Source organism: Choloepus didactylus, chromosome 18 (assembly GCF_015220235.1).
Source record: "Choloepus didactylus isolate mChoDid1 chromosome 18, mChoDid1.pri, whole genome shotgun sequence".
NCBI lineage: Eukaryota > Metazoa > Chordata > Mammalia > Pilosa > Megalonychidae > Choloepus > Choloepus didactylus.
This window is the reverse complement of record NC_051324.1, coordinates 8,547,617-8,568,986: the sequence shown is the minus strand read 5'-3', so window position 1 is coordinate 8,568,986 and position 21,370 is coordinate 8,547,617. Positions and strand designations below refer to the sequence as shown.

The window sequence follows — 21,370 nt, the reverse complement described above, 5'->3', positions numbered from 1 at the left end:
CTGATTAGCAGAGCAGTGTCTGTGGGTCCACGAAAGGAACTTCCCAAAGCAAAGCTTTAGCCATTTAAAGTCAAATGTGCACACAACTCTTTCAAACCTGGTACAAACCTAGTATCCTGGGGCCTCCCTACTGGGGGCAGACGGATGGGGTCAGCAAATACGCACATTCTGCTGGCATCAGTCCCCAACCTGCCTATGCCAGCACTCCACCCCCCCAGAGAAACCTCCCTGGATGACATTTAAGAGTGGGTACCCAGAGGTCCCCAGCCGGGATGCCAGCTCCAATGCCCAAGTCATCTACATGAACCACCTTCCCTCCCTGTCTCCCCTCCCCCAGCCAGCCACTGTCCCCGTCCAAGAAGATGAAGGAGAAAGCCACAATCTGTGGTTGTCACTGGCACCCGCCGTAAGGAGGGACATCAGTGCCATGGGGGTTTTCTCCCAGCACCCGTGGGCCTGGAGGCCGAACCACTTCAGTCATTCCAGACCCCTCTGCTTCCTCGTAGGCTCAGCGGTGGATCTGGGCCACCCCGAATGCCAGCCTGAAAGGCCCCACTGCCTCCCCGAAGGCGAGGGTGGCGGGGAGGACACAGAATAACCAACTCGCTATTTTCCAACCCTATGAAGGAACGGAGTGTTCTGGTTAATCAGGACTTTTGATTAACAAGGTTACAATGCGGTCCATGCAAGCGAACAGGAAGTCAGCTGTCACAGGAAAACGAACCAAGCTGGAAAATACAGGGTTTCCAGTGGGACAGGGACTGACAACAAGGTTTGCAAACGATTCTGCAAATTGCAAGGGTGCACTGGACGGCCCCTCTTGGTTCAGAAGCTACAAATGGCCTGGGATCAACCCGTGGAGCATCAGAAGGAACCACCCCGATGTGTGAAGGGTCTGCTCCGTGGGTGTGGCGTTTTCTGCAGGCAGCCTGGCTTCCCAACAAGGCGAGAGAGGTTTTTATTATCATCGTAGCTGCCGTACTGACACAACTTAGGAGGGCCAGTTTACAGGAGGGGAGAACGCAAGGAAAGAGGAACTCTGATGTCAGCAAACTTCTCACCTCTGAGAGAGCTGGTTCTTTTGCTGGATCTCCCAGCAGCACCATACAGCAAGCCAGGGTTCTGAGATACCTGCTTTTCAACATCTCGTGGGAGATTCTCGGCCTTGATGAACCAGCATAAGGGCCTCAGGATTGTTTAGGGCCACAGGGCAATGTTTCCCACGGGGGCTCCTGCAGCCTGGAGGATAGCTGCGGAGTAAGATGGGAGGCAGGGGCCAATTCCCCATCGTGGAGCTTGGAGTGTGTGTGGGGGGACCCCAAAGGAAGCCCCTTAAGCCGTCTCTCTGGTCCTGATGTCTCAAGGCAATGAAGGGCAACGATCCTGCTCCCCGGCAGCCTGTCCCAGCTCTGGATTCCAACTGAGGGAAAGCCTGAGTGATTCTACACACCAGCTTTTGATTATTGGAGATGTTTTATTCAAACTCTCAACCTCCCGATGGTCTGCTGAGGAATGTTTGTTCATTTCCTCTGACTCCTTGCCTGGCAGTTTAAAAATAGCGTGGGCCCTGCTGAAATCCTACCTCCAGCTCCTGCTATAAAGGCACGAGTGGAAAGGACAGGGGACTGGGCAAAAAGAGACGCCGTGCTCCATGCAACGAGCTGCAATGGATGCAACCCCCTTAGCCTTTCTGGGCCTCGGTTTCCTCATCTGTAAAACGAGGGGGGCTGCCAGCTCGCAAATGCTCTGGTTCTACGATCTGATGGACATCTTTCGCAACAGAGCCCAAAACCACCACAAAAGGCATTTCAAGGCATTTAAAGGTCCAGAGCAAGCTTGCAAAAGAAGCAGCTACATAAATAAAAGGGATGACAGAGGCTTCCTGACAAGAGATGTTAAGTGTTCTTGAAATATCACTTTCTTTGCTGCATATTTTCCCCAAACTCTTTTGGGCTCTGAAGAAGACGACATGCAAACTTTTTTGGTCTAGACACCCTTACAATGACCTGACCAAATCCTAATCAGAACTGGTGGGAAAGAAAAATGTCCGAGATACTCATAAACTGAAGGGACTTAACAAAAAATCGGAAATCTTTAAATACACGTCCAAAGCAGGAGACCAAACCGTAGGCCATTATCTCCAGCCTGGATGGGGAGGCTGAAAATGTGGATTCTCTTCCCCTTTGCAACTAGTCACTGTTACAACCTTTTAGGGCTGAAATGTCTTCATCTGTCAAAGGAAGGAGTTGGGCCAGAGTTCAGAGCTTCCCTTAGTCTCAGAGCTTGATGATCTGGGGAGACAGCCTAGATTTTCTATAGTAGTTTAAATCTACAATGATATCAAATATCCTGCCCCTAAAACACCCCATGTGAAGGACATTTTGAAGACTGTTCCCCTAAAACAGGGAGCTCCTGGCAGAGGTGAAGGCCTCCCCAGCTGACTCTTGGTCAAATTTTCCTTTACAGAGGAGGAACACTGCAAGCAAAAGAGTTTTGCCAACACTTTGTGTTGCAAAAAAAGAGAGAGGGAGAGAGAAAAATATTAGCAAAGCTCCCTCCCCCCAGCCTTCTTTTAGTGTTAAGGTACAAACCCCCCAAATGCCTTATGCCATTATTTCTGGTGCTTTCTAAAGTTGTCACCCCACTGAAGAAAACCCCATAACCAAATTTACCTGAATTTAAGAAGTTCAGAAGGAGGAAAGGAAGTTGAAAGTTGCTAGCTTAGTCAGTGACACGCCCCAGGACCACATGCAAAGTTGCCAGCCCACCAGAAAGGAAATGCAAGTGTGAACGATGCCACTGCTTCCCCCCAATGCTCCAACAGCAAAAGCAGGGTTCCTCGGGGACTTGGGGACGTCTTAAAGAAAGGCAAGAGTCAGGCAGCTGGGCTGGCTGCTTCGTTCCCTGGAGACCTCAACTCGTCACCAAGGAACCAGGAACTGGAGCTCATCAGGACACAAAGGCGGGTGCCCCGGAATCCAACCAGCCCCCTCGGCGGTCACTAGTTGCTGGCTGGAGCACCCCACAGGCAGCAAAGGAAAACCAAAGCAGGAAGCCTTCCCCCCACAGAAGCTGATTCCAGTCACCCTACAGTCCTTGGGGCCCGTGAGCCGATGAACTGATCAAAGTTCCCTGCCTCAGAGTGACAGTTCCAAATGGGTCCTAACTGGTTTGAAGTCTACCAGCCGCTGGGACAGTTGCAGCGTGTCAGAAAGGGGTGCAATTCCAGTCAATCCATTTCAGCTGGCATTTTCGGAGCCTCCGTGGCCAATGTGTATAAACTGGACAAATACAGCCGAGGTGCTTACAATCAAGGATTGGCATCGTGGAAAGAAAGAACATGGGAGGTGAATTGAGAGGCCTGGGGTGGGCGGCAGCCCCAAAGCTGCTGCTTTCTTGCTGAGAAATCTTGAGCAATCCACTTCATCTCTGCTGGGAGGCCTCAATTTCCCCATCTCTAAAATAAGGAAGTTGGACCAGCTGGTCTCCAAGGTTTTGCTTTATTTTTTCCTTTTTTGTTTTAACAGCCTAATATGCGATGATTCTAAATGTCACTATCCGTATATCTGTTTTAAGAAGATGCCACTTTTGTAGGAGGAAAACAAGTCGCATTCGAGTGTAGATGCGTGTTTCAGAGGTATCAGATCCTCCCTGAGAGGAAGCCCTGGACCCTGGCCTGCCCACCTGGGTGTTCTGAGCGTCTCCTTCTCCCCATGGCCAGTCCTGACTTCCTGACAGCCCTTCCTTTCCATGGCCCTTGAGTCTGGCCCTGCCCAGGCAGTCACAGAACCACAAATGTGTCCTGAGCTCTGTTCGCCTCACAATTGACCTCCTGCCCTGCTGTCCTGGACTTCCATCTCTGTGGCTGCCATCTGCCGCTTCAGAAGTTAGGGTTCACCCTGCCCCAAAGACAGGCTCCACGGGAATTGTTCGAGGCCTGCCGGCAGTTAGCATGTTGGGGCTCGCCGCTCACTCACGGCCCACTGGAGCTTGGGGCATGCTCTGCTGAGGGTGCCTGCACCCACTTACCAAGGAGCCATGCTTGGACCCTTTCCCACTCCTGGGGTGCCCCTGTAGGGCTAACCTTTGCCTATCCCTTCTTCTCCACGAACCTCCCTGTCACCCCACAGCCAACGTGCCGGGAGAGCCAGCTCTCTGCAGTCAGATCCTGGGCAGCTGTCACTTTCCTAAGAATTTGATTGACTGGTCTGGGCACTTTCTAGTGAGGTCCCTGGACTGGCAGCAAGGACCTCACCTGGGAGCTTGTTAGAAATGCAGACTCTCAGGCCCCAGCCCAGAACCCGGATGTGCATTCTACAAGGTTTGTGCTGCAGTGAGCTGCCCCAGGAAGCGAACTTCCCAGCCCTGTGAGTTAGAGGGTGCACCTGGATCGCAAGCACCAGAGCTCTTCCTGTGGCACTGGCTGTGGCTTCTATTGGAAGCCCCACAAAATCCGAGCAGCTGACCAGCCTGGCTGGGTGGGAGACAGCTTCCTGGATGGAGATCATGTGTGGAAACAGATTGGCCTTGCCACACATGCTGGGAGCCCGCCCGGCTTTACAGAGCCTTGTGAAGCTCTTCTGACAGTGGTCACCCTAAGTCGTGGCTGATGAGTGGTCCCTCCTCCCAAAGGAAGCAGATAAAGGTAAGGGGGCGTGAGCAGGGGACCACAGCAGTGATTACAGAGGCTCTTCTGAGTCCCCCACCCCACTTTCCACCAAACTGGGAGGAAGCATCTGGCCAACCTTGGAGACTCGCCTTTCTCCTATGCATCACTGAGCAGATACTAAACTACCTTCTGGGGAGTTATGTCCTCCTCACTCTCTTATCTTCATGTAGGACTTTACAGTTTACCTTATAGTCTCCCATCTAGACCTGTGCCACGGGATGGGTAAAAGCCAAGGGTCTTCTCTGGGAGAAGTTAAGTGGGAAAGGCAGGATTTGGCCTAAATCTAAATGCACACCACCACTCTGCTTCTCAGTCAACACGAAACCGCTCCACAGGTACCTGAGAGAGCCAAGACCCCCCTCCCTCCACAAATAGCCCTTTTGACATCTTTTTCCATCTCCCCTCCTCTTTTCCTGATCTCCCATGTGATGAACCATGTCTCCTTTTCTCCCCCGCTTATGCCTGTGAAACGTGTCCCCATGGCCTCTGAGGCTCTGCCCAAATCCTTAAGGGTTTGCAGAGCTGCCTCCTTAAAATGTTAAAGTCGTTTTAGAAACATGCAAAGAAAAGCAAGCTGGGCACAGCAGAGCTGATTCTTACCATCAGAGAAGAACTAAGTTTCTTCGGGGGCTGCTAACGCAGAGGAGAGTCTTGGGTCCCCTCCAAGCCCCCAAACTCAGGGCCGGGTCTCTGCCAGCTTCTCCTCCATGGCACCCCGTGAGGGAAATGAGGCTGAGGCAAGCTGCCACCCCAGGGTCAGCACTCTGGGCACCAGGAAGGATGTCCCTGTGGCTTTTCTCACTGCTCTTCTTTCACAAAAAACCCACTACATTGCACAGTTCCTTCCAAATCCACTCCAGCTCTCGTTGGGAAATCAACAACTCATTTTGGACTTTCCAGATGCAAAGTTTCTGGAGGCTTTTATTTTATTTTTCTGTTTTTTTCACTCTCTCTTTTTTCCCCTTTCTCAGCTAAAAAAAAAAAAAAGTTGGCTGAAGTCACAGCACACAATGGCCCGGCCTGTACCACTGACCACTGCCTCCCACCCCTGGGGCTGTGGACAAGAGATGCTTTGTCCACTGGATTTTAGGCAGGACTCCGCGGGCCTGCCCAAGCCCTGCTGGAGAATGTTTCCGTCAACTTCTTCCCAACTCTAAGTCACGGCTCTGGCCCCGGCCCCAGCTCCAGCTGCGTGAACCCAAGGCCAGATAAAAACCAACATGAAAAGAACGGAGAATTCTCCCCCAAAGAACCATTGTGTCCGACCAGCCCAGGGTGGGAAACCTGGAGCTTCCAGACGGGTACAGGTTGTGGGTGTGTGGCCTTCTCTCTGTCTTCATCACCACCACAGTGGGCTGGAGAGTGGGCAAAGAGAAGTTAATGTTGAACATCTTAGATAAAAAGGGCCTTCGGGTCTTAGGACCACAAAGCCAAAAAAGGCTGGGATCTGAGAGCAGTACCGTGTCCACCAGCTATATGTGCTGAGGCAGGGACTTGATAAAATAAAATCTTGAAGATCCAGGATCCTTGGTAAATATATATCATGTCATTCCATTTAGCTCAGCTTTTTGGAGCAGCTAAAGGTTTAGCACTTAAAATGTCACAGATTTCTGTGTTTGCTTTCAGATGGAAATCTTTGGGATTTTAAGAACTGATTCTTTATATAGAACTAAATATGTTTTTCCGGAAGGACCTGAGGCCTGGGCAGCTTCCTATAAAACATCACTTGTTCTCTCAAGAACATGAATGAGCTGATACTTACGAAGAGGTTTCGTTATCAGCTCCTTGGGTGGAGAATAAGAAATCAGGAGAATTGTAAAGGGGATGGAGTTAGATCGGGGTTAAATGCTCGTTGTTCCACTACCTCCCTAGGTGTGAGGTGCTGGGCAAGCCCTCCAAGTTTTTGTGTGAAATGGAGACAATCATAGCATCTTTCTCAAAGGGTTGTGAGGATTAAAGGAGAAGAATTCACGCAAACACATGGCAGGGTGTGTCCAGGATAAAGTAAGTGCTCAATAAAAGCTGCTATGACTGTTGTTACTATCAGCAGTGGCCAAAAGAGCAGGAGTGTCAGTTCCTGTGGACGCTAACAAAGTCTGGGACCCACAGAGACAGCTCAAACCACATCACGAGATCCTCAGGGCAGAATCTCCAAGGAAGACAAAATGTGCAGCAGGCAGGGGAGCTGCTCCAGCCACTCTGGGAGGTTGACCAGAAGGTCCAACTGGAAGACACGGCTGGGGCATCTGTAGCAGGGCCAACCTCAGGGAAACTGAGGCAACATGGTCAGCATCTTAAAGTCAGCTGTGGGTGTTAGGGATTGAACTGCTGACGTCCTGATTCCCAGGACCTCAGAATGTGCCCTTATTTGGAGATAAGGATATTAGAATGGAATTGGGTGGGTTCTTAATTCTTTCCTCCTGATAAGAGGAGGAATTTAAGACACAGAGAGACAGAGCGAGAGGTGGCTGTGTGATGGAGCCATGCAACTGAGCTTTGCCACAAACCAAAGAACATCACGGATTGCCGGTGAGCGACCACCAGAACCCCCCCATCACCTTGACTTTGGACCACTGGCCTCCGAACTGGGAGTGATGAAATCCCAGTTTGAACCACCCAGTTTGTGACATTTTGTAACAGAAGTTGTAGGACACTAAGACCCCAGGTTTCTCTGCTTAGGGATATGACATGCTTGGAGGCTCCCAGGCAGGGGTGGACGGCAGTGCACGCCCCCTCACCTCCTCACCCCATACATCGACCCACTGCCTCCCGCGTCTGTGTTCCACCTTTCCGGACTTTTCCCTTCCAACCCTGGTGGCATCTCACCCTCCTCAGAGCCAACGTATGGCTGCCTGGGGACTTCCCACTTCTCCTCTCCAATCCACTGGCTTCGATCTGTCACAAACCACGACAACAACCTTACACCGTCCTCATTGTGGGCCAGGTGCGGTTCTCGGTGCGGTTGTGCCTCACTTCATTTAACCTGCCTAAAAACTCAACCAAGAAAGTGCCATCATCATCCCTATTTAATAGAGGAGAACACGGAGGCTCCTGAAATGGACCAGGAAGGACAGATGGGAACAGGGGCAGCCACGCTGAAGGCCCAGAGAGGAGACAGCGTGCAGAGGAGGTGAGGAAAGGTGTTCGGTTAGAGAGTGTGACGGTTTGACCTGTGTTACCCAAAAAATATACGTTCACGTCCTAACCCCCAGCCAGCACCAGGGGAGCACCGTCTTTGCAGATGGAATCAAGCTGAGATGAGATCAGACTGGATTGGGGGGGGGGGGGGGGCTCAAACACAGTGACAGGTGTGTTCGTGAGAAGAAAGACGTGAACCCAGGGACACAGGTGCAGGGGAGAAGACAGCCTGTGAGGAAGGGGGAGAGACTGGAGCGACACTGCCACCGGCTAAGGGTCGCCCAGGGTGGTCGGCCACCACCAGAAGCTGGAGGGGCGAGGAAGGAGCAGCCCCCAGGGGCTGCAGAAGGAGCGGGCTCGGCGATCCTTGACCTTGGGCCTCTGGCCTCCAGAACGGCGAGACAATAAACTTCTGTTTGCAGTACTTTCCTAGGGCAGCCCTAGGAAACTAACATGGAGCTTAAGAGGCACCGGAGGTGAGAAAAACAGTAGCTAAGGATGAAGTCAGATCCTGGGAAGCCACGAGAACACCAGGGGCTAAGAAATTCAGATTCTCTTCTATAAGTAACAAGAAACCGTGGGCAGGCTTTGTGCAGAGGAGATTGGGCTTTGGAAAAATTATCACATCAGCATATAAAAAGATTAAATATGAGGAAGAGAATAGAGCCAGAAAAACTGGTTATGGGGCCCCCTCCCCATCTGAAGAAACAAGAGAAGTACAATTTGCTGAATCTGTACTTCTACATTTGGAAAATGGTCCCAAACCAGCCACTAGCAAGACAAAGTGAGCATCCGTATCCAGACCTGGAGAGCCCTCCATCGACAGCTGAGTTATGTGGATTGTCTCTCAAGGTAGGGGAAGGGAGTCAGGGCGGCTCATCCACACATCAACTCTTGGGATCAAACCTACCACTGCAGTCATAGATTGGAGCACAGTGCTTCTCTGCTCCTGGCAATGGGTTGCTGCCTGTGATAGTTCACATCATTTGTCAACTTAGCTAGGTTATACTGTCCAGTTTTTTGGCCAAGCAAGCACTGGCCTGACTGTTACTGGGAGGGCACTGCACAGATGGATTTGCATCTACAATCAGTTGACTGCATCTACAATCAACAAAGGAGACGGCCCTCCGCAATGTGGCGAGTCTTCTCATCTAATCCACTGGAAGTCTTAAAAGCCAGAACTGAGGATATCAGAGGTCAAAAAGAAGAATTTCTGCTCTAATTCATTAGGGCCAGCTTCTCCTGGAGTATATGACTTCACCTTTATGGAAGTTTCCAGTTTGCGGCTGCCCTATGGAGTTTGGGCTCCAGCCCCCATGGTCGCATGAGTCAATTCCTACATGTATGTACAGATACATCCTGTTGGTTCTGTTTCTCTGGAGAATCATGGCTAATACACTGCCCATGAGAAGATAAACGCAAAACTTCATTTGAACTGAGATGGCCAAAACCTTTACCTTCAGTCTTCCAGGTGCTGCGGAATTAAAATGGCCACGGAAGCTTTCACAGCCTGGGGCATCTTGGTCTATAATAGCAAACAAGGTGGAGTTTCAAAGGCCCTTGAGTGCCAACAGTTGTCTCCGACACCACTTTGACACCATCACACAGATGAATAGACAAAACATCACAGACCATAACATACCACTACAGGCAACAAAGGCAACAAACAGAAATCACCATTACAGCAAATCCCAGCGCAGCCCCCAGCTTATGGCAAAGGACCCTTCTGAGCCATTATAGACCAGGAAACAAATCTGCTCTGACCTGAGCCAAGCAGAACAAACTAGTCCTGTAGGCTTTTTATTCTTTAGGATTCACTGAAATTAGTATCTCTGGTATGTAAGACATGTAAACCCACATTTGCATTTATCCTAGTGCCTCAATCCAGAATTCATTTTAGTTTTGCTTTACTGATAGTCCTCTCTCATCAGAGCTGGCTATGAAATGCACGATATGGTTCTCCCCATTTTGGCCTCTGCAAATATGTAGGTTTCTACATAGGGGTCACACGTACAAACAAGAAACTGCAGGAGATCCCTGATCCAAAAGCAAGAAAACTGACAGTCATTTCCACCAAGCTGAGTTCTCCTGGGTTAGATGGGACCAATCTTCTTGTTACTGTTCTTTGATTCAGTGGCACCAAAAACTGTCATACAAAATAGGCTTCATTCGCTGTAGGCCGTTGTCTTCTGCAGGATGAATCGTGTTATCTTATAATGATAATTAATAAGAAAGAGCATCTGGGAATTGCGATGACTCACTCTTCCAAACTGCCTCATCATCATGAAGGAGAAAAGTATCCACCTGCCTGTGCAGTCTCCAGGGCGTAGGGACTCAAGGATGTCTCCCCCCACCCCCGGGGTGGGGGTCCCCTGGCTACATCATCAGCCACCCAACCAGTATTTCCTATCTCCCTCCTCCTGAATGCTGTGGACGGTGCAGGGCAGTAAAAGAGGCTGGGGAGATGCAGGGAAACAAAGGACCCGACTTCAGGAATTTGAAAACATGGTACAGACAACCCAAGTGAAAAAGAAGAACATCTCCACAAGGGAGTCTGCGATGAGTGCCAAACAATAAATTGGCAGACAACGAGAGCTCTTAGAAATCAGAGCAGGGCGAGATCACGTGCAGCTGGGGGCTGTCAGGGGAGATACCGAACGTGCCTGACAGCAGGGATGAAAGGATGGGCCTGATGGGAACAGAGAGGGTAAGCAGAAAGGAGAATAAGGCTTGGTAACTGTTGGGGACTGAATCATGTCCCCCCAAAAAGACCTGTTCAAGCCTTAATCCATGTCCCTGTAGGTGTGATCTCATTTTTATCTAGGACCTCTGAAAATTAATTAGTTAAGTGTGGATTCATTTGTGAATGTGCTCTCGGAAGATCCTATTTCAGATGAGGCTGAACTGAGTCAGGGGGAGCCTTAGTTCACGGGACTGGAGCCCTTGTCAGCAAAGGAAATTTGGACACAGTCAGTCAGCAGAAGCGAGAAGTCAGTGAAAGCCTCCAGAGGAGGACATGATGGAGGCAGAGAAGTCAGCCAACAGATCTCCAAGTCTGCAGCCGGCCAGTAGCAGGACGCTACAACCTCCGGAGAAAGCACGGCTGTCGAGACTTTGACGTTACACTGCTGGCCCCCAAAACCTCCAAATTCCCATTGTTTAAGCCAATCCGTTGTGTCATATTTGTCATAGCAGCCCTGGAAAGCTAAGCCATGACATGGGAGGAAATGGGAGAAAGTAAAAGTTGATTCCAAAGGGAATGAGAAAATCGAGCCCCAGCAACCCAAAGAGATCTGCCCAAGGTGGGAACCAGTTTGGAGGGACATGGCAGAATGTGTGGGCTACATGTCGAAGTTCAAAGTGGTCCGTGGGCGGCTGGGGTGAGTTTGGCCCTTGACACGTGGAACTGGAGGGAAATGCATGGAAATAGTGGTGAAATCCTAAGGCAGACTCAACATCCATAAAGAAAGAGTCAACAGTGGTGCTCAAGGCGAGCTCTAGTTTCAGCAGTGGTGGAATGAACTATCCTGTGACACTGCTCAGGCCCCATCCCTTCTGCTCCTGTCCCCTTCCTTGGCGTATCAGCACCCACTGCCCCCCAACCCCACACCCCAATCCTTTTAAGACAAGAACCAGGTCTTGCTTCTTACTCCTCTCCAACCTTGCCCGGTACCTAACACCCAGGGGGTACTTGGTGGCTGAATGGATGCAAGTTCTGAGAATCCAAGTCCCAGACACCAAACGAGAAGAGGATTATCAGAAGAAGTAAGTCTGTCCACAGCCAGTGAGATATCAAAAGAGATGCTCACTGAATAAGACAAGGGTGCTTGCCCCGCTAACCCAGAAAGCGGAGTAAGAAAGAGGCAGGTGTGGAAATCCATCACCGCCACACAAGGAGCTAGTGAGAATTAGGAAACAGAGGCATAAGATCTTAATACTAATAGATTAAAATAAGATATTAAGACAAAAGAGGACAGGGGCTCCTGCACTGGCCGGGATGTGTGCTGGAAAGATGGCACGTCCTGGGTACGTGACGGACAGTTTCTTGAGCCTGGCCTGGGAGTTCCAAGGCTGCTAATAAATTCCTGTGTGTCCCAAACCATAAAAGAGACCCAACGTCGAATGTCCTGTTTTAACAGCCCCCTAACAGCCCTGTTTAGACCTGGGGGATTCCTTAGCCCAGACACCCCCAGCCTTCAGTCATTCACCCCCCACTGTCAACAACTTCTCTAACCACCATGTACCACCTGCACTATTATTTACTTGATTTTTTAACTGACTTATATTGAAATTAAATTTAGCCTGGCCCTAAACAAAAATATCTACAAAGTCATGGATTCGATTTGTCTTTTTTTTTCTTTTATACACTAAGATAAATATAAACTTAAACACTGTCATCTCTGTAGGATCTAACATTATCTTACAGAGGTGTCAAATGTAAACTCAGCACCCTCTGGAAAACCGCTTCAGACTCGGTATAAAATGACCACACGGCAGCCATGAAATGGCCTGGAAGGTTTTTTTTAATCCCAGAAAACCAAACTTGAATTCTTGAATGACCACATACCCAGAACTGCAGAGATGTGGTCCTCAGGGGTGTGTGTGTGTGTGTGTGTGTGTGTGTGAGAGAGAGAGAGAGAGAGAGCGAGAGAGAGAGACTGAATCACCACCAGAAGAGTCAGGAGGAAAGTAAAAGGAAACGAGGAGGACTTCCCATGTTAAGCTTAGGGCATCTCACAGGAGCCCCAGAGACGCCTCTGTCAACTTCCTATTAAACTAGCAATAGATCAAAAAGAAAGGTTAAACCACCCAAGCTTTAAAAAACAAACAAACAGACAAAAAAACAAAAAACAAAACAGAACAAAAAACTGATGGAGAAATAGAATCTGGAACAAATCCTGCAGAACTATGAGGCCAAAGGAACTTGAGTGGAGAAAACCTTGCAAAACAGAGATCACCTAGAAGAGGGGGAGCAGCACTCCATGCCTTCACCACGTCACCCCAAAGCTGAGAAGCAGACTTTGCACTAACCCCAAAGCTGAGCAGCCACCCCACCCCTCCATGGAACGCCTGCTGCCTGCCCTGCTGCCCCTCATCCGCTTGGGCTCGGCAGCTCCAACTGAGCAGCAGGTGCAGCTGGGGCTGGGGCCTCGGCAGGGGTGTAACCATCCTGGAAGGGGTGGACCCCAGGGCCGGGCCCTGAGACTGCCCTGGCCTCAGTGTCTGAGGGTGGGTTCCAGGGGAACTGGGGTGTTTCCACGAATGCCGTCAATTCTGAGTAGCAGAACCAGGCAGTTAAACGGCAGCACCCAGGTGACAGCCAATGTGAAAATAGGTATTGGACCGGAAGATGTATGCGTCATCGATCTCACAGTTAGAGAACACCGAAGGGGATTCAACCTTCCCCGCAGTGGACAGAGTGCCAAGGCCAACGATAGTCTATTCCCTCTGCCGGATGGCATACGCAAAATCTATAAAGATCCTACCTTGTTCAAGAATGAGGAAAGGAAAACAACAACAACAACAACAACACAAAGAAACATCGAGAATAGGGATGAGGAAGACTATCCTGAATGTTCAAAGGAAGAGCACATTCAGGACAAGATTCAGAAGAAAATTTCAGGCAACTGCTAGAATGCAATACATTGTGACCGCTTTGAAAGAGGAACAGAAAATCATAACGGAAAAAAAAAAAAACAACCCAATTTAAAAGGATGACATGAAGAAAAAAGGATGAGGTAAGGATTATAGAAAAATTGCTCATTTAAATCCACATGAGTCGTTGTGGGTTAAATGAAAATACAAAGAGTTAAATCAGCACACTGCAGAGGAAACGTTAAAAGTTCCCCAAAATTGCAAAGAAAAAAATCAAGGAAATAAAGAGTCAATATATTGAAGAAGTGCTCTATTAGAAAAGACCAGAATAAATCGATTAAAATCAATACTCAATTGGAAAGATAATAAAAATAAGTTTTTTTTTAATCCTGCACAGAGACAGGCCAAGAGAACAGATTAGCTAGTGTGATGGCTTAGAGCTGTGTACCCCAGAAAAACATGTCCTTAATCTTAGTCCATTCCTGCGGGTGTGGACCCATTGTAAATAGGACCTTTCGATGAGGTTACTTCACTTAAGGAGTCGCCCAACTGAATCAGGATGGGTTTTAAACATATTTACTGGAGTCTTTCATAGACAGAATGAAATTCAGACACACACACACAGAGAAAGCCTCAGGAAAAAGCCGGAAGTCAGTGGAACCCAGAGAAGCCAGGAGAGGCCACCGTGCATTGCCAAGTGACAGAAAAGCCAAGAACCAAGGATCACTGGCAGCCAGCGCCAGAACTGCTGGGAGAAAGCAGCACCTTGATGATGCCCTGATTTTGGACTTCTCCTAGCCTCAAAACTCTGCGCCAATAAACTCCTGTTGTTCAAGCCAACCCACTGCATGGTGTTTGTTTTAGCAGCCAGGAAACTCTCCTCTATCCCACTAAATGCTGGAAGATGCTTCCTTCTAGAATAAAAGCTTCGTGCAGCACAGACTTGTTTTGCTCACTGCTGTATTGCAACAGGGAGCGGGATCGTCAAATTAGCAAGACAAATCCTACTGAAATCCAAGTGTCATGGGGACACACCCATCATTTCATTCATGGATGTGAGTGCTCAACAAACGTCTTGAACGATCAAACATACTGAGCTGCAGATATGAATTTCTGTCTGAAAAATCTGTGATCCAAGAAGTTCATAGCCAACGAGTTGTATTAATATTTCACGTATGAAAGAAACAGGAAGGTTCTCTTACGCATGTAAGAGGTAGGTCAAAATTAGGAAGATGACAAAGAGGAAGTAAAACTATAAATGCATCTGCAGGTGATTTCTCATCTGGTGTAGACCCTGATTCAAAATCCAATGGATTTTCCAGGTTGGGGATGTAGCTTTGTACCCTGGTTCCAAGCCCACAGAACCCAGCTCTCCTCTTCTGCTTCTACTCCCTTCCTGGAACCAGGGAACACATTTCTCCTGCGACATCCTTCAAACCACAGTCCAACAGAAGCCCCGAGCCATGAGGACGGCTGATAATACTAACTCATCTATGCTGCTTTATCTGTTCAGGCACAAACCGACAATGGTGGAACTATCTAAGCTTTGGGGACACTGTGCTGGGAGAATTACCAAACAAAAGGTCTTTTGTTTCCTTCCTCCACCAAAGCGATTCAGCACTGGCCAAAGCACCATAATGGCCATTTTCTTTGCCAAGGAACTTGAGTAATGATTTTCTGCATCCTTAAAACTCATATTGAATGAACTGAGTCTTTTTTTGTTTTTTAAATCAAGAATGACCAGTAAACCACCCAGGGGCTGATGGTTTCTGTCATCAAAACCCTCTTTATATCATCCTCCCTCTAAGATTTGTTCCTGCTTTTAAAAATTGGAGTATGTGGTATGATCTCAACTGTGCAAAATAATTCTCCCCTACCCCACCCCACCCCACCGCACTGGGACACACCAAAATGTTAACAAAGGTTAGCTTTGTTTTGTGCGATTCTTCTGGCTGTTTTACTTGTACTTATTTTATTTTTAATTTTATTTCTAAAATATGTTTTTAAAACCACTTTTACAATCAGGAAAACACACCCAAAAATCAGCATATACAACTCTAAACATACCAGTTATGTAGAAAAGTGTACACAGTAAAAAACAGGAAGAGAAAGGATCCCAAATATTTTCTTCTTATTTCTGCTTTTCTATCTTTTTCTAAGTTTTCTATACTGGGCACATTCATTTTAATGTATTTAAAAAATATTTCCTCTTACAAGCAAATGAATGTATATACCCTTATTAAAAATTTTTAAATAATTCCAATAAAATCCTTCTTGACATACTCCCATCTCACTCACCAGCCCCTAAGATGACTTGTTTATCTGATTAGGGTTTATTCCATTATCTTTAACATGGCAGAGAGATTTGGAAGGGGGGTGTTTTGTTTTTAAGCAAACAAAGTAAATTAAGACAAAATGAGCAATAGTAGAGAACTTTCTCAACCAGTGCAAGGCTGACATAAAGTCAGAGATGGAAGGGACCTGATAGATCACCTAATCCCACCCTGACACTGTATAGATGGGGAAACTGAGGCACAGAGCAGCTGGGGAATTGGACACTACATCTCCCCGTCTCAATGCAACGCTCCCTCCTTCTCCCACCATAGCCCTAAACCTGGTGCTGATGTCACCAGCCTGGCGAGGGGACTAGCTGTGGTCTTTGGGGGAACCCAAAGACCCCCTGGGAAGGCTCGCAGGACAACCCCAACACCGCTCCCTGCAAGGGGACCCCCTCCGCTGGGTCCAGCTCTCTGTCCGACCCACGAGCGGCTTCCTTTCTGTTTGCGGCCAGCGAGCCCCCGTGAGGGAGGGGGCCCTGGGAGGAAACATCTGTGCACACAGAGGAGTGAAGTCATCAGTGCACTTTATTTTCCCTTTTGGCAAAGCCTCTTCTGCCCATTCCACCACCCCACCCTCACTGAGATGCAAAGCTCCATTCAAACATGGGGGCCCTAGAACATTCCAGGCGCTCCGAGAAACCGTATCCTCCACTCTGCTACAGGGATTCCCCACACACGGTGTGCATCCATGGATTGGGTTGAGGACAGGGATAAGAACAGAAGATTCAACCCCCGCAAACCATTCGCTGACCACAGCCGCCCATCTGCTTGCCCCCAAACCCAGCTGCTAACCTTCAGCCAGGCATAGAGGAAGTTCAAATCTAGGCTCCACGGGATCTCGGGCAAGTCACTCACCTCTTCGACCCTTATCTTTCCACGTGTAAAAATGGAAATCCCACCACCCACCTCACAGAATTCTTGTCAGGATTACACAACAGGGCAGATACTTTACAGTACGTACTCTGTAAACATTAGCTCACCCCTTACCCCCCCAGCTCTGTCAAGTCACCAAGCAACCTTTGAGTAAAGGTGACATCACCAGGGCTGAGTCACTCACGTTTCACCGCTCGGGTTTTCCCAACAGCCCGGGCTAAACCCTCCAGATGACCCCTTCCAACCTCTCTTACATCGACAAGCAGAGCCGATCAAAGGAGAGATAGTGACAAGACTGGAATTTACAGAACCATCAGAAAGGACTGGGAAAACCCACGGCTCTCGAGTCCTCTGGGGCCACAGCCATCCTCAAAGCTGGGGAGCCCTGGCAAACCCAACTGAGAACCAAACAGTCCGCCACTAAGGGCCACGATCCAACAGCCCTTGACCGGCCAATCTTCCCCAAGTGCCCATGTGCCTGAGTCTTCATTTGAACTGTGCTGTCACAGATAAGGACAGACCTCCTTACTCCCAGCTCCTAAAAACAAGACAGGCCAGACAGTAAGGAAGACAAATGCTCAAGTTTCTTTTTCCATCACTGCTTGTTCTCAATGTTAACTCCATTGCCTGCATCTTACAAGTTCTTAGTTTCTGAAATACCGACTGTCTATTGGGCACCAGTAACACATACACACAAGCACACACACATATATAAGTATTAGCTTATTTGACTCTTACAGGATGTCTGGGAGGGAAACATTCTTATTTTCATTTTATAATCAGGGAAACTGAGGCTCAGAGAATTCTGTGGTTTGCCCAAGGTCTCACAACTAACAAGACACAGAACTAGTTTGCACCCCGAGTTCTGCCTCCACGGCTGCCACTAACTCCGCCTTACCCCCGGCTGCCTTCTCATCCCTCCGCTGTACCTGCGACTTCTCCACAGCATCTAGGAATCCTCTCTCAAAAGGCAAATATTCCAGGGAGGAAGGGACAGTTGAGGGCACGAGCAGCCAGGTCCCTAATTATCAGTCCACCCCGGAGAAGGCAATAGCTGAAGGCTGTCAGGGAGCCCCGCTGGCTGGGAAGGAGAGGTCCAAGGGGGAGACAGGGGCTGCTCACAGGATGGGCAGCAAAGAGCCAAGAAAGAATCTCCACGGCCAAGAGCCCCCACCAGCACCCGTCGGTGAAATGACAGCCCAGAAGGATGTCAACAGAGTGCCACAAAAGTAACCGAGCAGTATGATTTTTGAGCTGGTAGAGCTAGGAGTTCCGGCAGCCAGCCCCTGCCCGTCCACAGGAAGCCAGGAGCAGGGTCTGGGTGGAGGCTCAGGTCTCCCGTGGGTCTACACAGGCTCAGTGGCCCATCTAGGCTGAACCCAGAAGCCTGAGGCTGGGCCCCACCTTGGTCTGAGGGGCCAGACTCCTCTCTTCTTGGATGCGCCTTCCCCTCCCCTACGTGGGGTAACCCACTCCTCACATCCACGGCTGCTCTTGTTCTGATGGCCTCACTTCTGCTAATCTGAGCTCCCAGCAACAAGGACCGGGTCCTGCTCAAATCTGTGCCCGGGCATGGAAGATGCACCTGGCGTAAATAGGGGTTGAACAGATGGAGTTCTCCCCACTTTGGGAGTAGGCTTTGTCAGCCCACCTCAAGTGGGTTCCTGACTTTACTGGGGTCACCTGGACCCAAGGGTAAAGGAGGAGAGGGAGTTGGGAAGACAGAGGCACGAGCACAACCTTTGTTTTTACCAGGAGGGGTCTTACCTGCTTGAATGCTGCCAGGGACCCCCTAAAACTCAGATGAATAAAGTGGGCCAGGGGAAAAAATCACCAATGGTTGGTGGGGGGTTGGGGTGGGGTCTCTAAACAACCTTCAAGGGCCCAGTGCCTTCCAAGCAAATACATTTGGAGAAGACTTGCTTTCTTGGCTCACTTAGCCTGTCCACTACAGTAATCAAAGCTTTCAGCCAGAGTAAACCAGCAGCTTGAGTTTCCAGTGCTCGGTATGAAATGTACACGGGCAATCGGTTCTTAGCCACGCGTTTTTAAAGAACGGGATGGTTATTGTCACCTAAAGTTCTCAGGCCCCTGCATGCCTGGCTTCCCTTGATGAGCTGGAGCAGCCAAGCTGGTGACCTAATCCCCTGGCCTTGGCTGCAGGGACCACCCCAGCTGGACAGTGGAAGCCCCCAGGCCTGCTCCCCGATGTTGCTCTGATGGGACCCAGGAATGGAGGGGCCCAACAGCCAGGGGCTGGACACGGAAGGACCGGGACTTGCTGACATCCCATAAGCTGGAAGCTGAGAGGCTCCTCCAGCCCGGTGTGTGCTGGACATGCCTGGGGCGGCGTGAGAGGGGAACCCTTAATTCCCTCACTTCTAGGGATCCTCACCCTCCTCCCCTCTGGGTCCCGGGAGGATGGAGAATGACACTAAGGTTGGCTAGCCTTACGTCCCTATTCTGAGCATCTCTATTCCTGTGTCAAAACCCAGACCATTAAAGCAGTGTTTTTCAAACTTGGGCATGCATCAGGAGGGCTGCTAAAATAGACTGCTAGGCTCCACCTTTCAAGTTTTTGAATCAATAGGGCTACCTGAGGCCCAACTGTTTGCATTTCTAACAAATTTCCAAGCCAGGCAGAGGCACTACTCATCTAGAGAAAAAAATAAGAGCCTGTTCTCAGTCTACCTCTGGACCTAGAAAATTGATGTTTAGAGGCCAATGAATCACTTTCAAAAAGAGATAACATTCTTTAAAACACCTTCTTGAAAATAGTGGCCCTCTTATATTCCCTCTTTTCATAGTCAGGGGTGCAGGAAAGATTTAATTTTTCCTCTATCCTTAAGAAAAACGTCACAAGTGCAACAAATAAAGGCAACTGTTCCATTACTGGCCAAGGGGCAGCGAGATGGGTGGGGACCGTGGCAAACTGAAAAACCCACTGCTCAGCGTGATGGCAGGCTGGGTGTTGCCAATGCCTCTCATTTTTCAAAGAGAAGCTGGGAATCTGAATTTTTAATGTGAAATCTCCAGATTTTTAGATGTTAGCAACCAACTTCAAAACTTTAAAAGGAAAACATGGGCAAAAGAACAAAATCAAACCAAGAAATGACAAAAACACAGTTCTGTACTTGATGTACCCCACTGCCCACCAGTACACGGCCTCGGGTTTGACCTGCCAGGTGGCTGCAGGAGCAGTCGTAGGAGGAGACGGTGCTCTGGTCTAAAAACTGAATACTGCCCTCCTAGTCTAAAGGTACCGGGCATCCTTCTGGCCATCCTTCTACTACCAACCCCTCATCTGGGTACGGAAAGTCTAGGGCCTGGGAACCCTTTCCAAGGTCTACAAACTGGTGGCCACTCCCTCCTCCCAGCCCAAGCTGTGCTCCTCCAGCCCGGGCCTAACCATCCTCGGCTCAGCAAATAGCACAGACAAGGCTTCTGGGGCAGACGGCACCCTGGAAAGTGTCCCACTCAGTCAGGGGCACCCCATCAGCTGATGAGAACCTTCCAAAGGGGAGGACATTGAAACAGGTTAAGGAATGGGGCACGTGGGTACCACCAGCAGGGGGAGAGGCAGAGGGGGTTGATCAGGGGCAAAGGCACATACAGAAGAGTCTGATAATGAGCAACGATTAGGGGACCCAGGAAAAGGAAACCAGGCACAGGAGCTGGGCAAGGGCAGACAGACACACATCCATGAGGTCTGAAGGTGGGATGACAAGTCATGGTGAGCAGAGAAATTCCCACAGAGTAGCAAGCCCCAGCAGCAGAAGCCAGCAGCCTGGAACGTGGGGCCCGTGGGAAGGAAGGTTGGCTCCGTCCTCGGGGAGGAGAGAAGAATCCAATCCCATAGGGCTCAAGGGCCTGGGAAGGGGGGATTGCTGCAAGGATCCTCTCCAGCAGCCCCCAGGGAGCTCCCTCCTCACCTGAGGCCCCACGGAGAGGGGGCTGCTGCCTCCCAGCCCCAGACCTCACGCTCCGCACCAATCGGCATCGTCTGGCACCGAGGCTCTGTCCCACTGGAAAACCCTACCCAGGTTCTCCTTCCATCTCCAGGAGAGGGGCCAGCCTCCTTCAGCCACCACTCAAGGCCAGCAGTTTTCAAAAATTTTGACCCATGGTAAAAAAAAAAAAAGAAAAAAAATACATTTTACCTCACACCCCAAAATACACATAAAGCAAAAGTTTCATGCAACAAAACGTGCCCTTACACATGCAATGCACTATGAAGTTCTTCCATTCTATTTTTGGGGGCTGTTTGAGAGTGACACTCACTGTCCAGAGTTCAAAAAACACTGCTTTACTTCATCACAAGCTCTCATTTTAGATTCCCCTCCTTTGCCTCTATCTCAATAAAAAACTTCCTAAAAGGGATCCCTTGGCTTTACCTTTTCTTGCCCCACCCAGGTAGAGGGGACTCCTTCCCAATTCTGGATTGCCCAGCCCACTTGTGGGCACTTAGATGGTAACGCTACAAATTTTCTCCTTTCAAGGACAGGGTCCAAGTCTTTGGATGCAACACACTCAAGATATTCGTCGTATCTTTCGTGTTACAGGAGAGGAAGCCCAAATGACACATCCTCATGACTACGAATTTGTACTGCAATGTGCAGACTGTCATGAAACCCAATCTTCTGGGACTCTTCGGACTCTACCAGAATCCTCTAGTGCCCGTCTCCCTCCCCAGCCACCGGAGAACAGAGCTGAGACCTGACACGGACAGGACGCCTTCTGATTCACAGAACACTTT

At 49.4% G+C, this 21,370-nt stretch overlaps 1 protein-coding gene across 4 annotated transcripts in view; it reads right to left on the bottom strand.

The window, feature by feature from the left end:
• Nucleotides 1–21,370, bottom strand: part of GAS7 (growth arrest specific 7) — a 202,196-nt gene that overhangs the window by 88,889 nt on the left and 91,937 nt on the right. The window contains exon 1 of one of the 4 annotated variants that reach the window (XM_037810092.1): nt 16,534–16,629. The exons of 2 other annotated variants lie outside the window; for them this stretch is intronic. Coding sequence is in view for 1 of the 2 variants with exons in the window: in XM_037810089.1 (XP_037666017.1) it covers nt 5,270–5,272 (3 nt within the window). In the remaining variant the exon portion in view is untranslated. Of the gene's footprint in view, nt 1–5,269; nt 5,601–16,533; nt 16,630–21,370 lie in introns of those variants that run through there. One more of the 4 variants, XM_037810089.1, reaches the window with a different exon arrangement.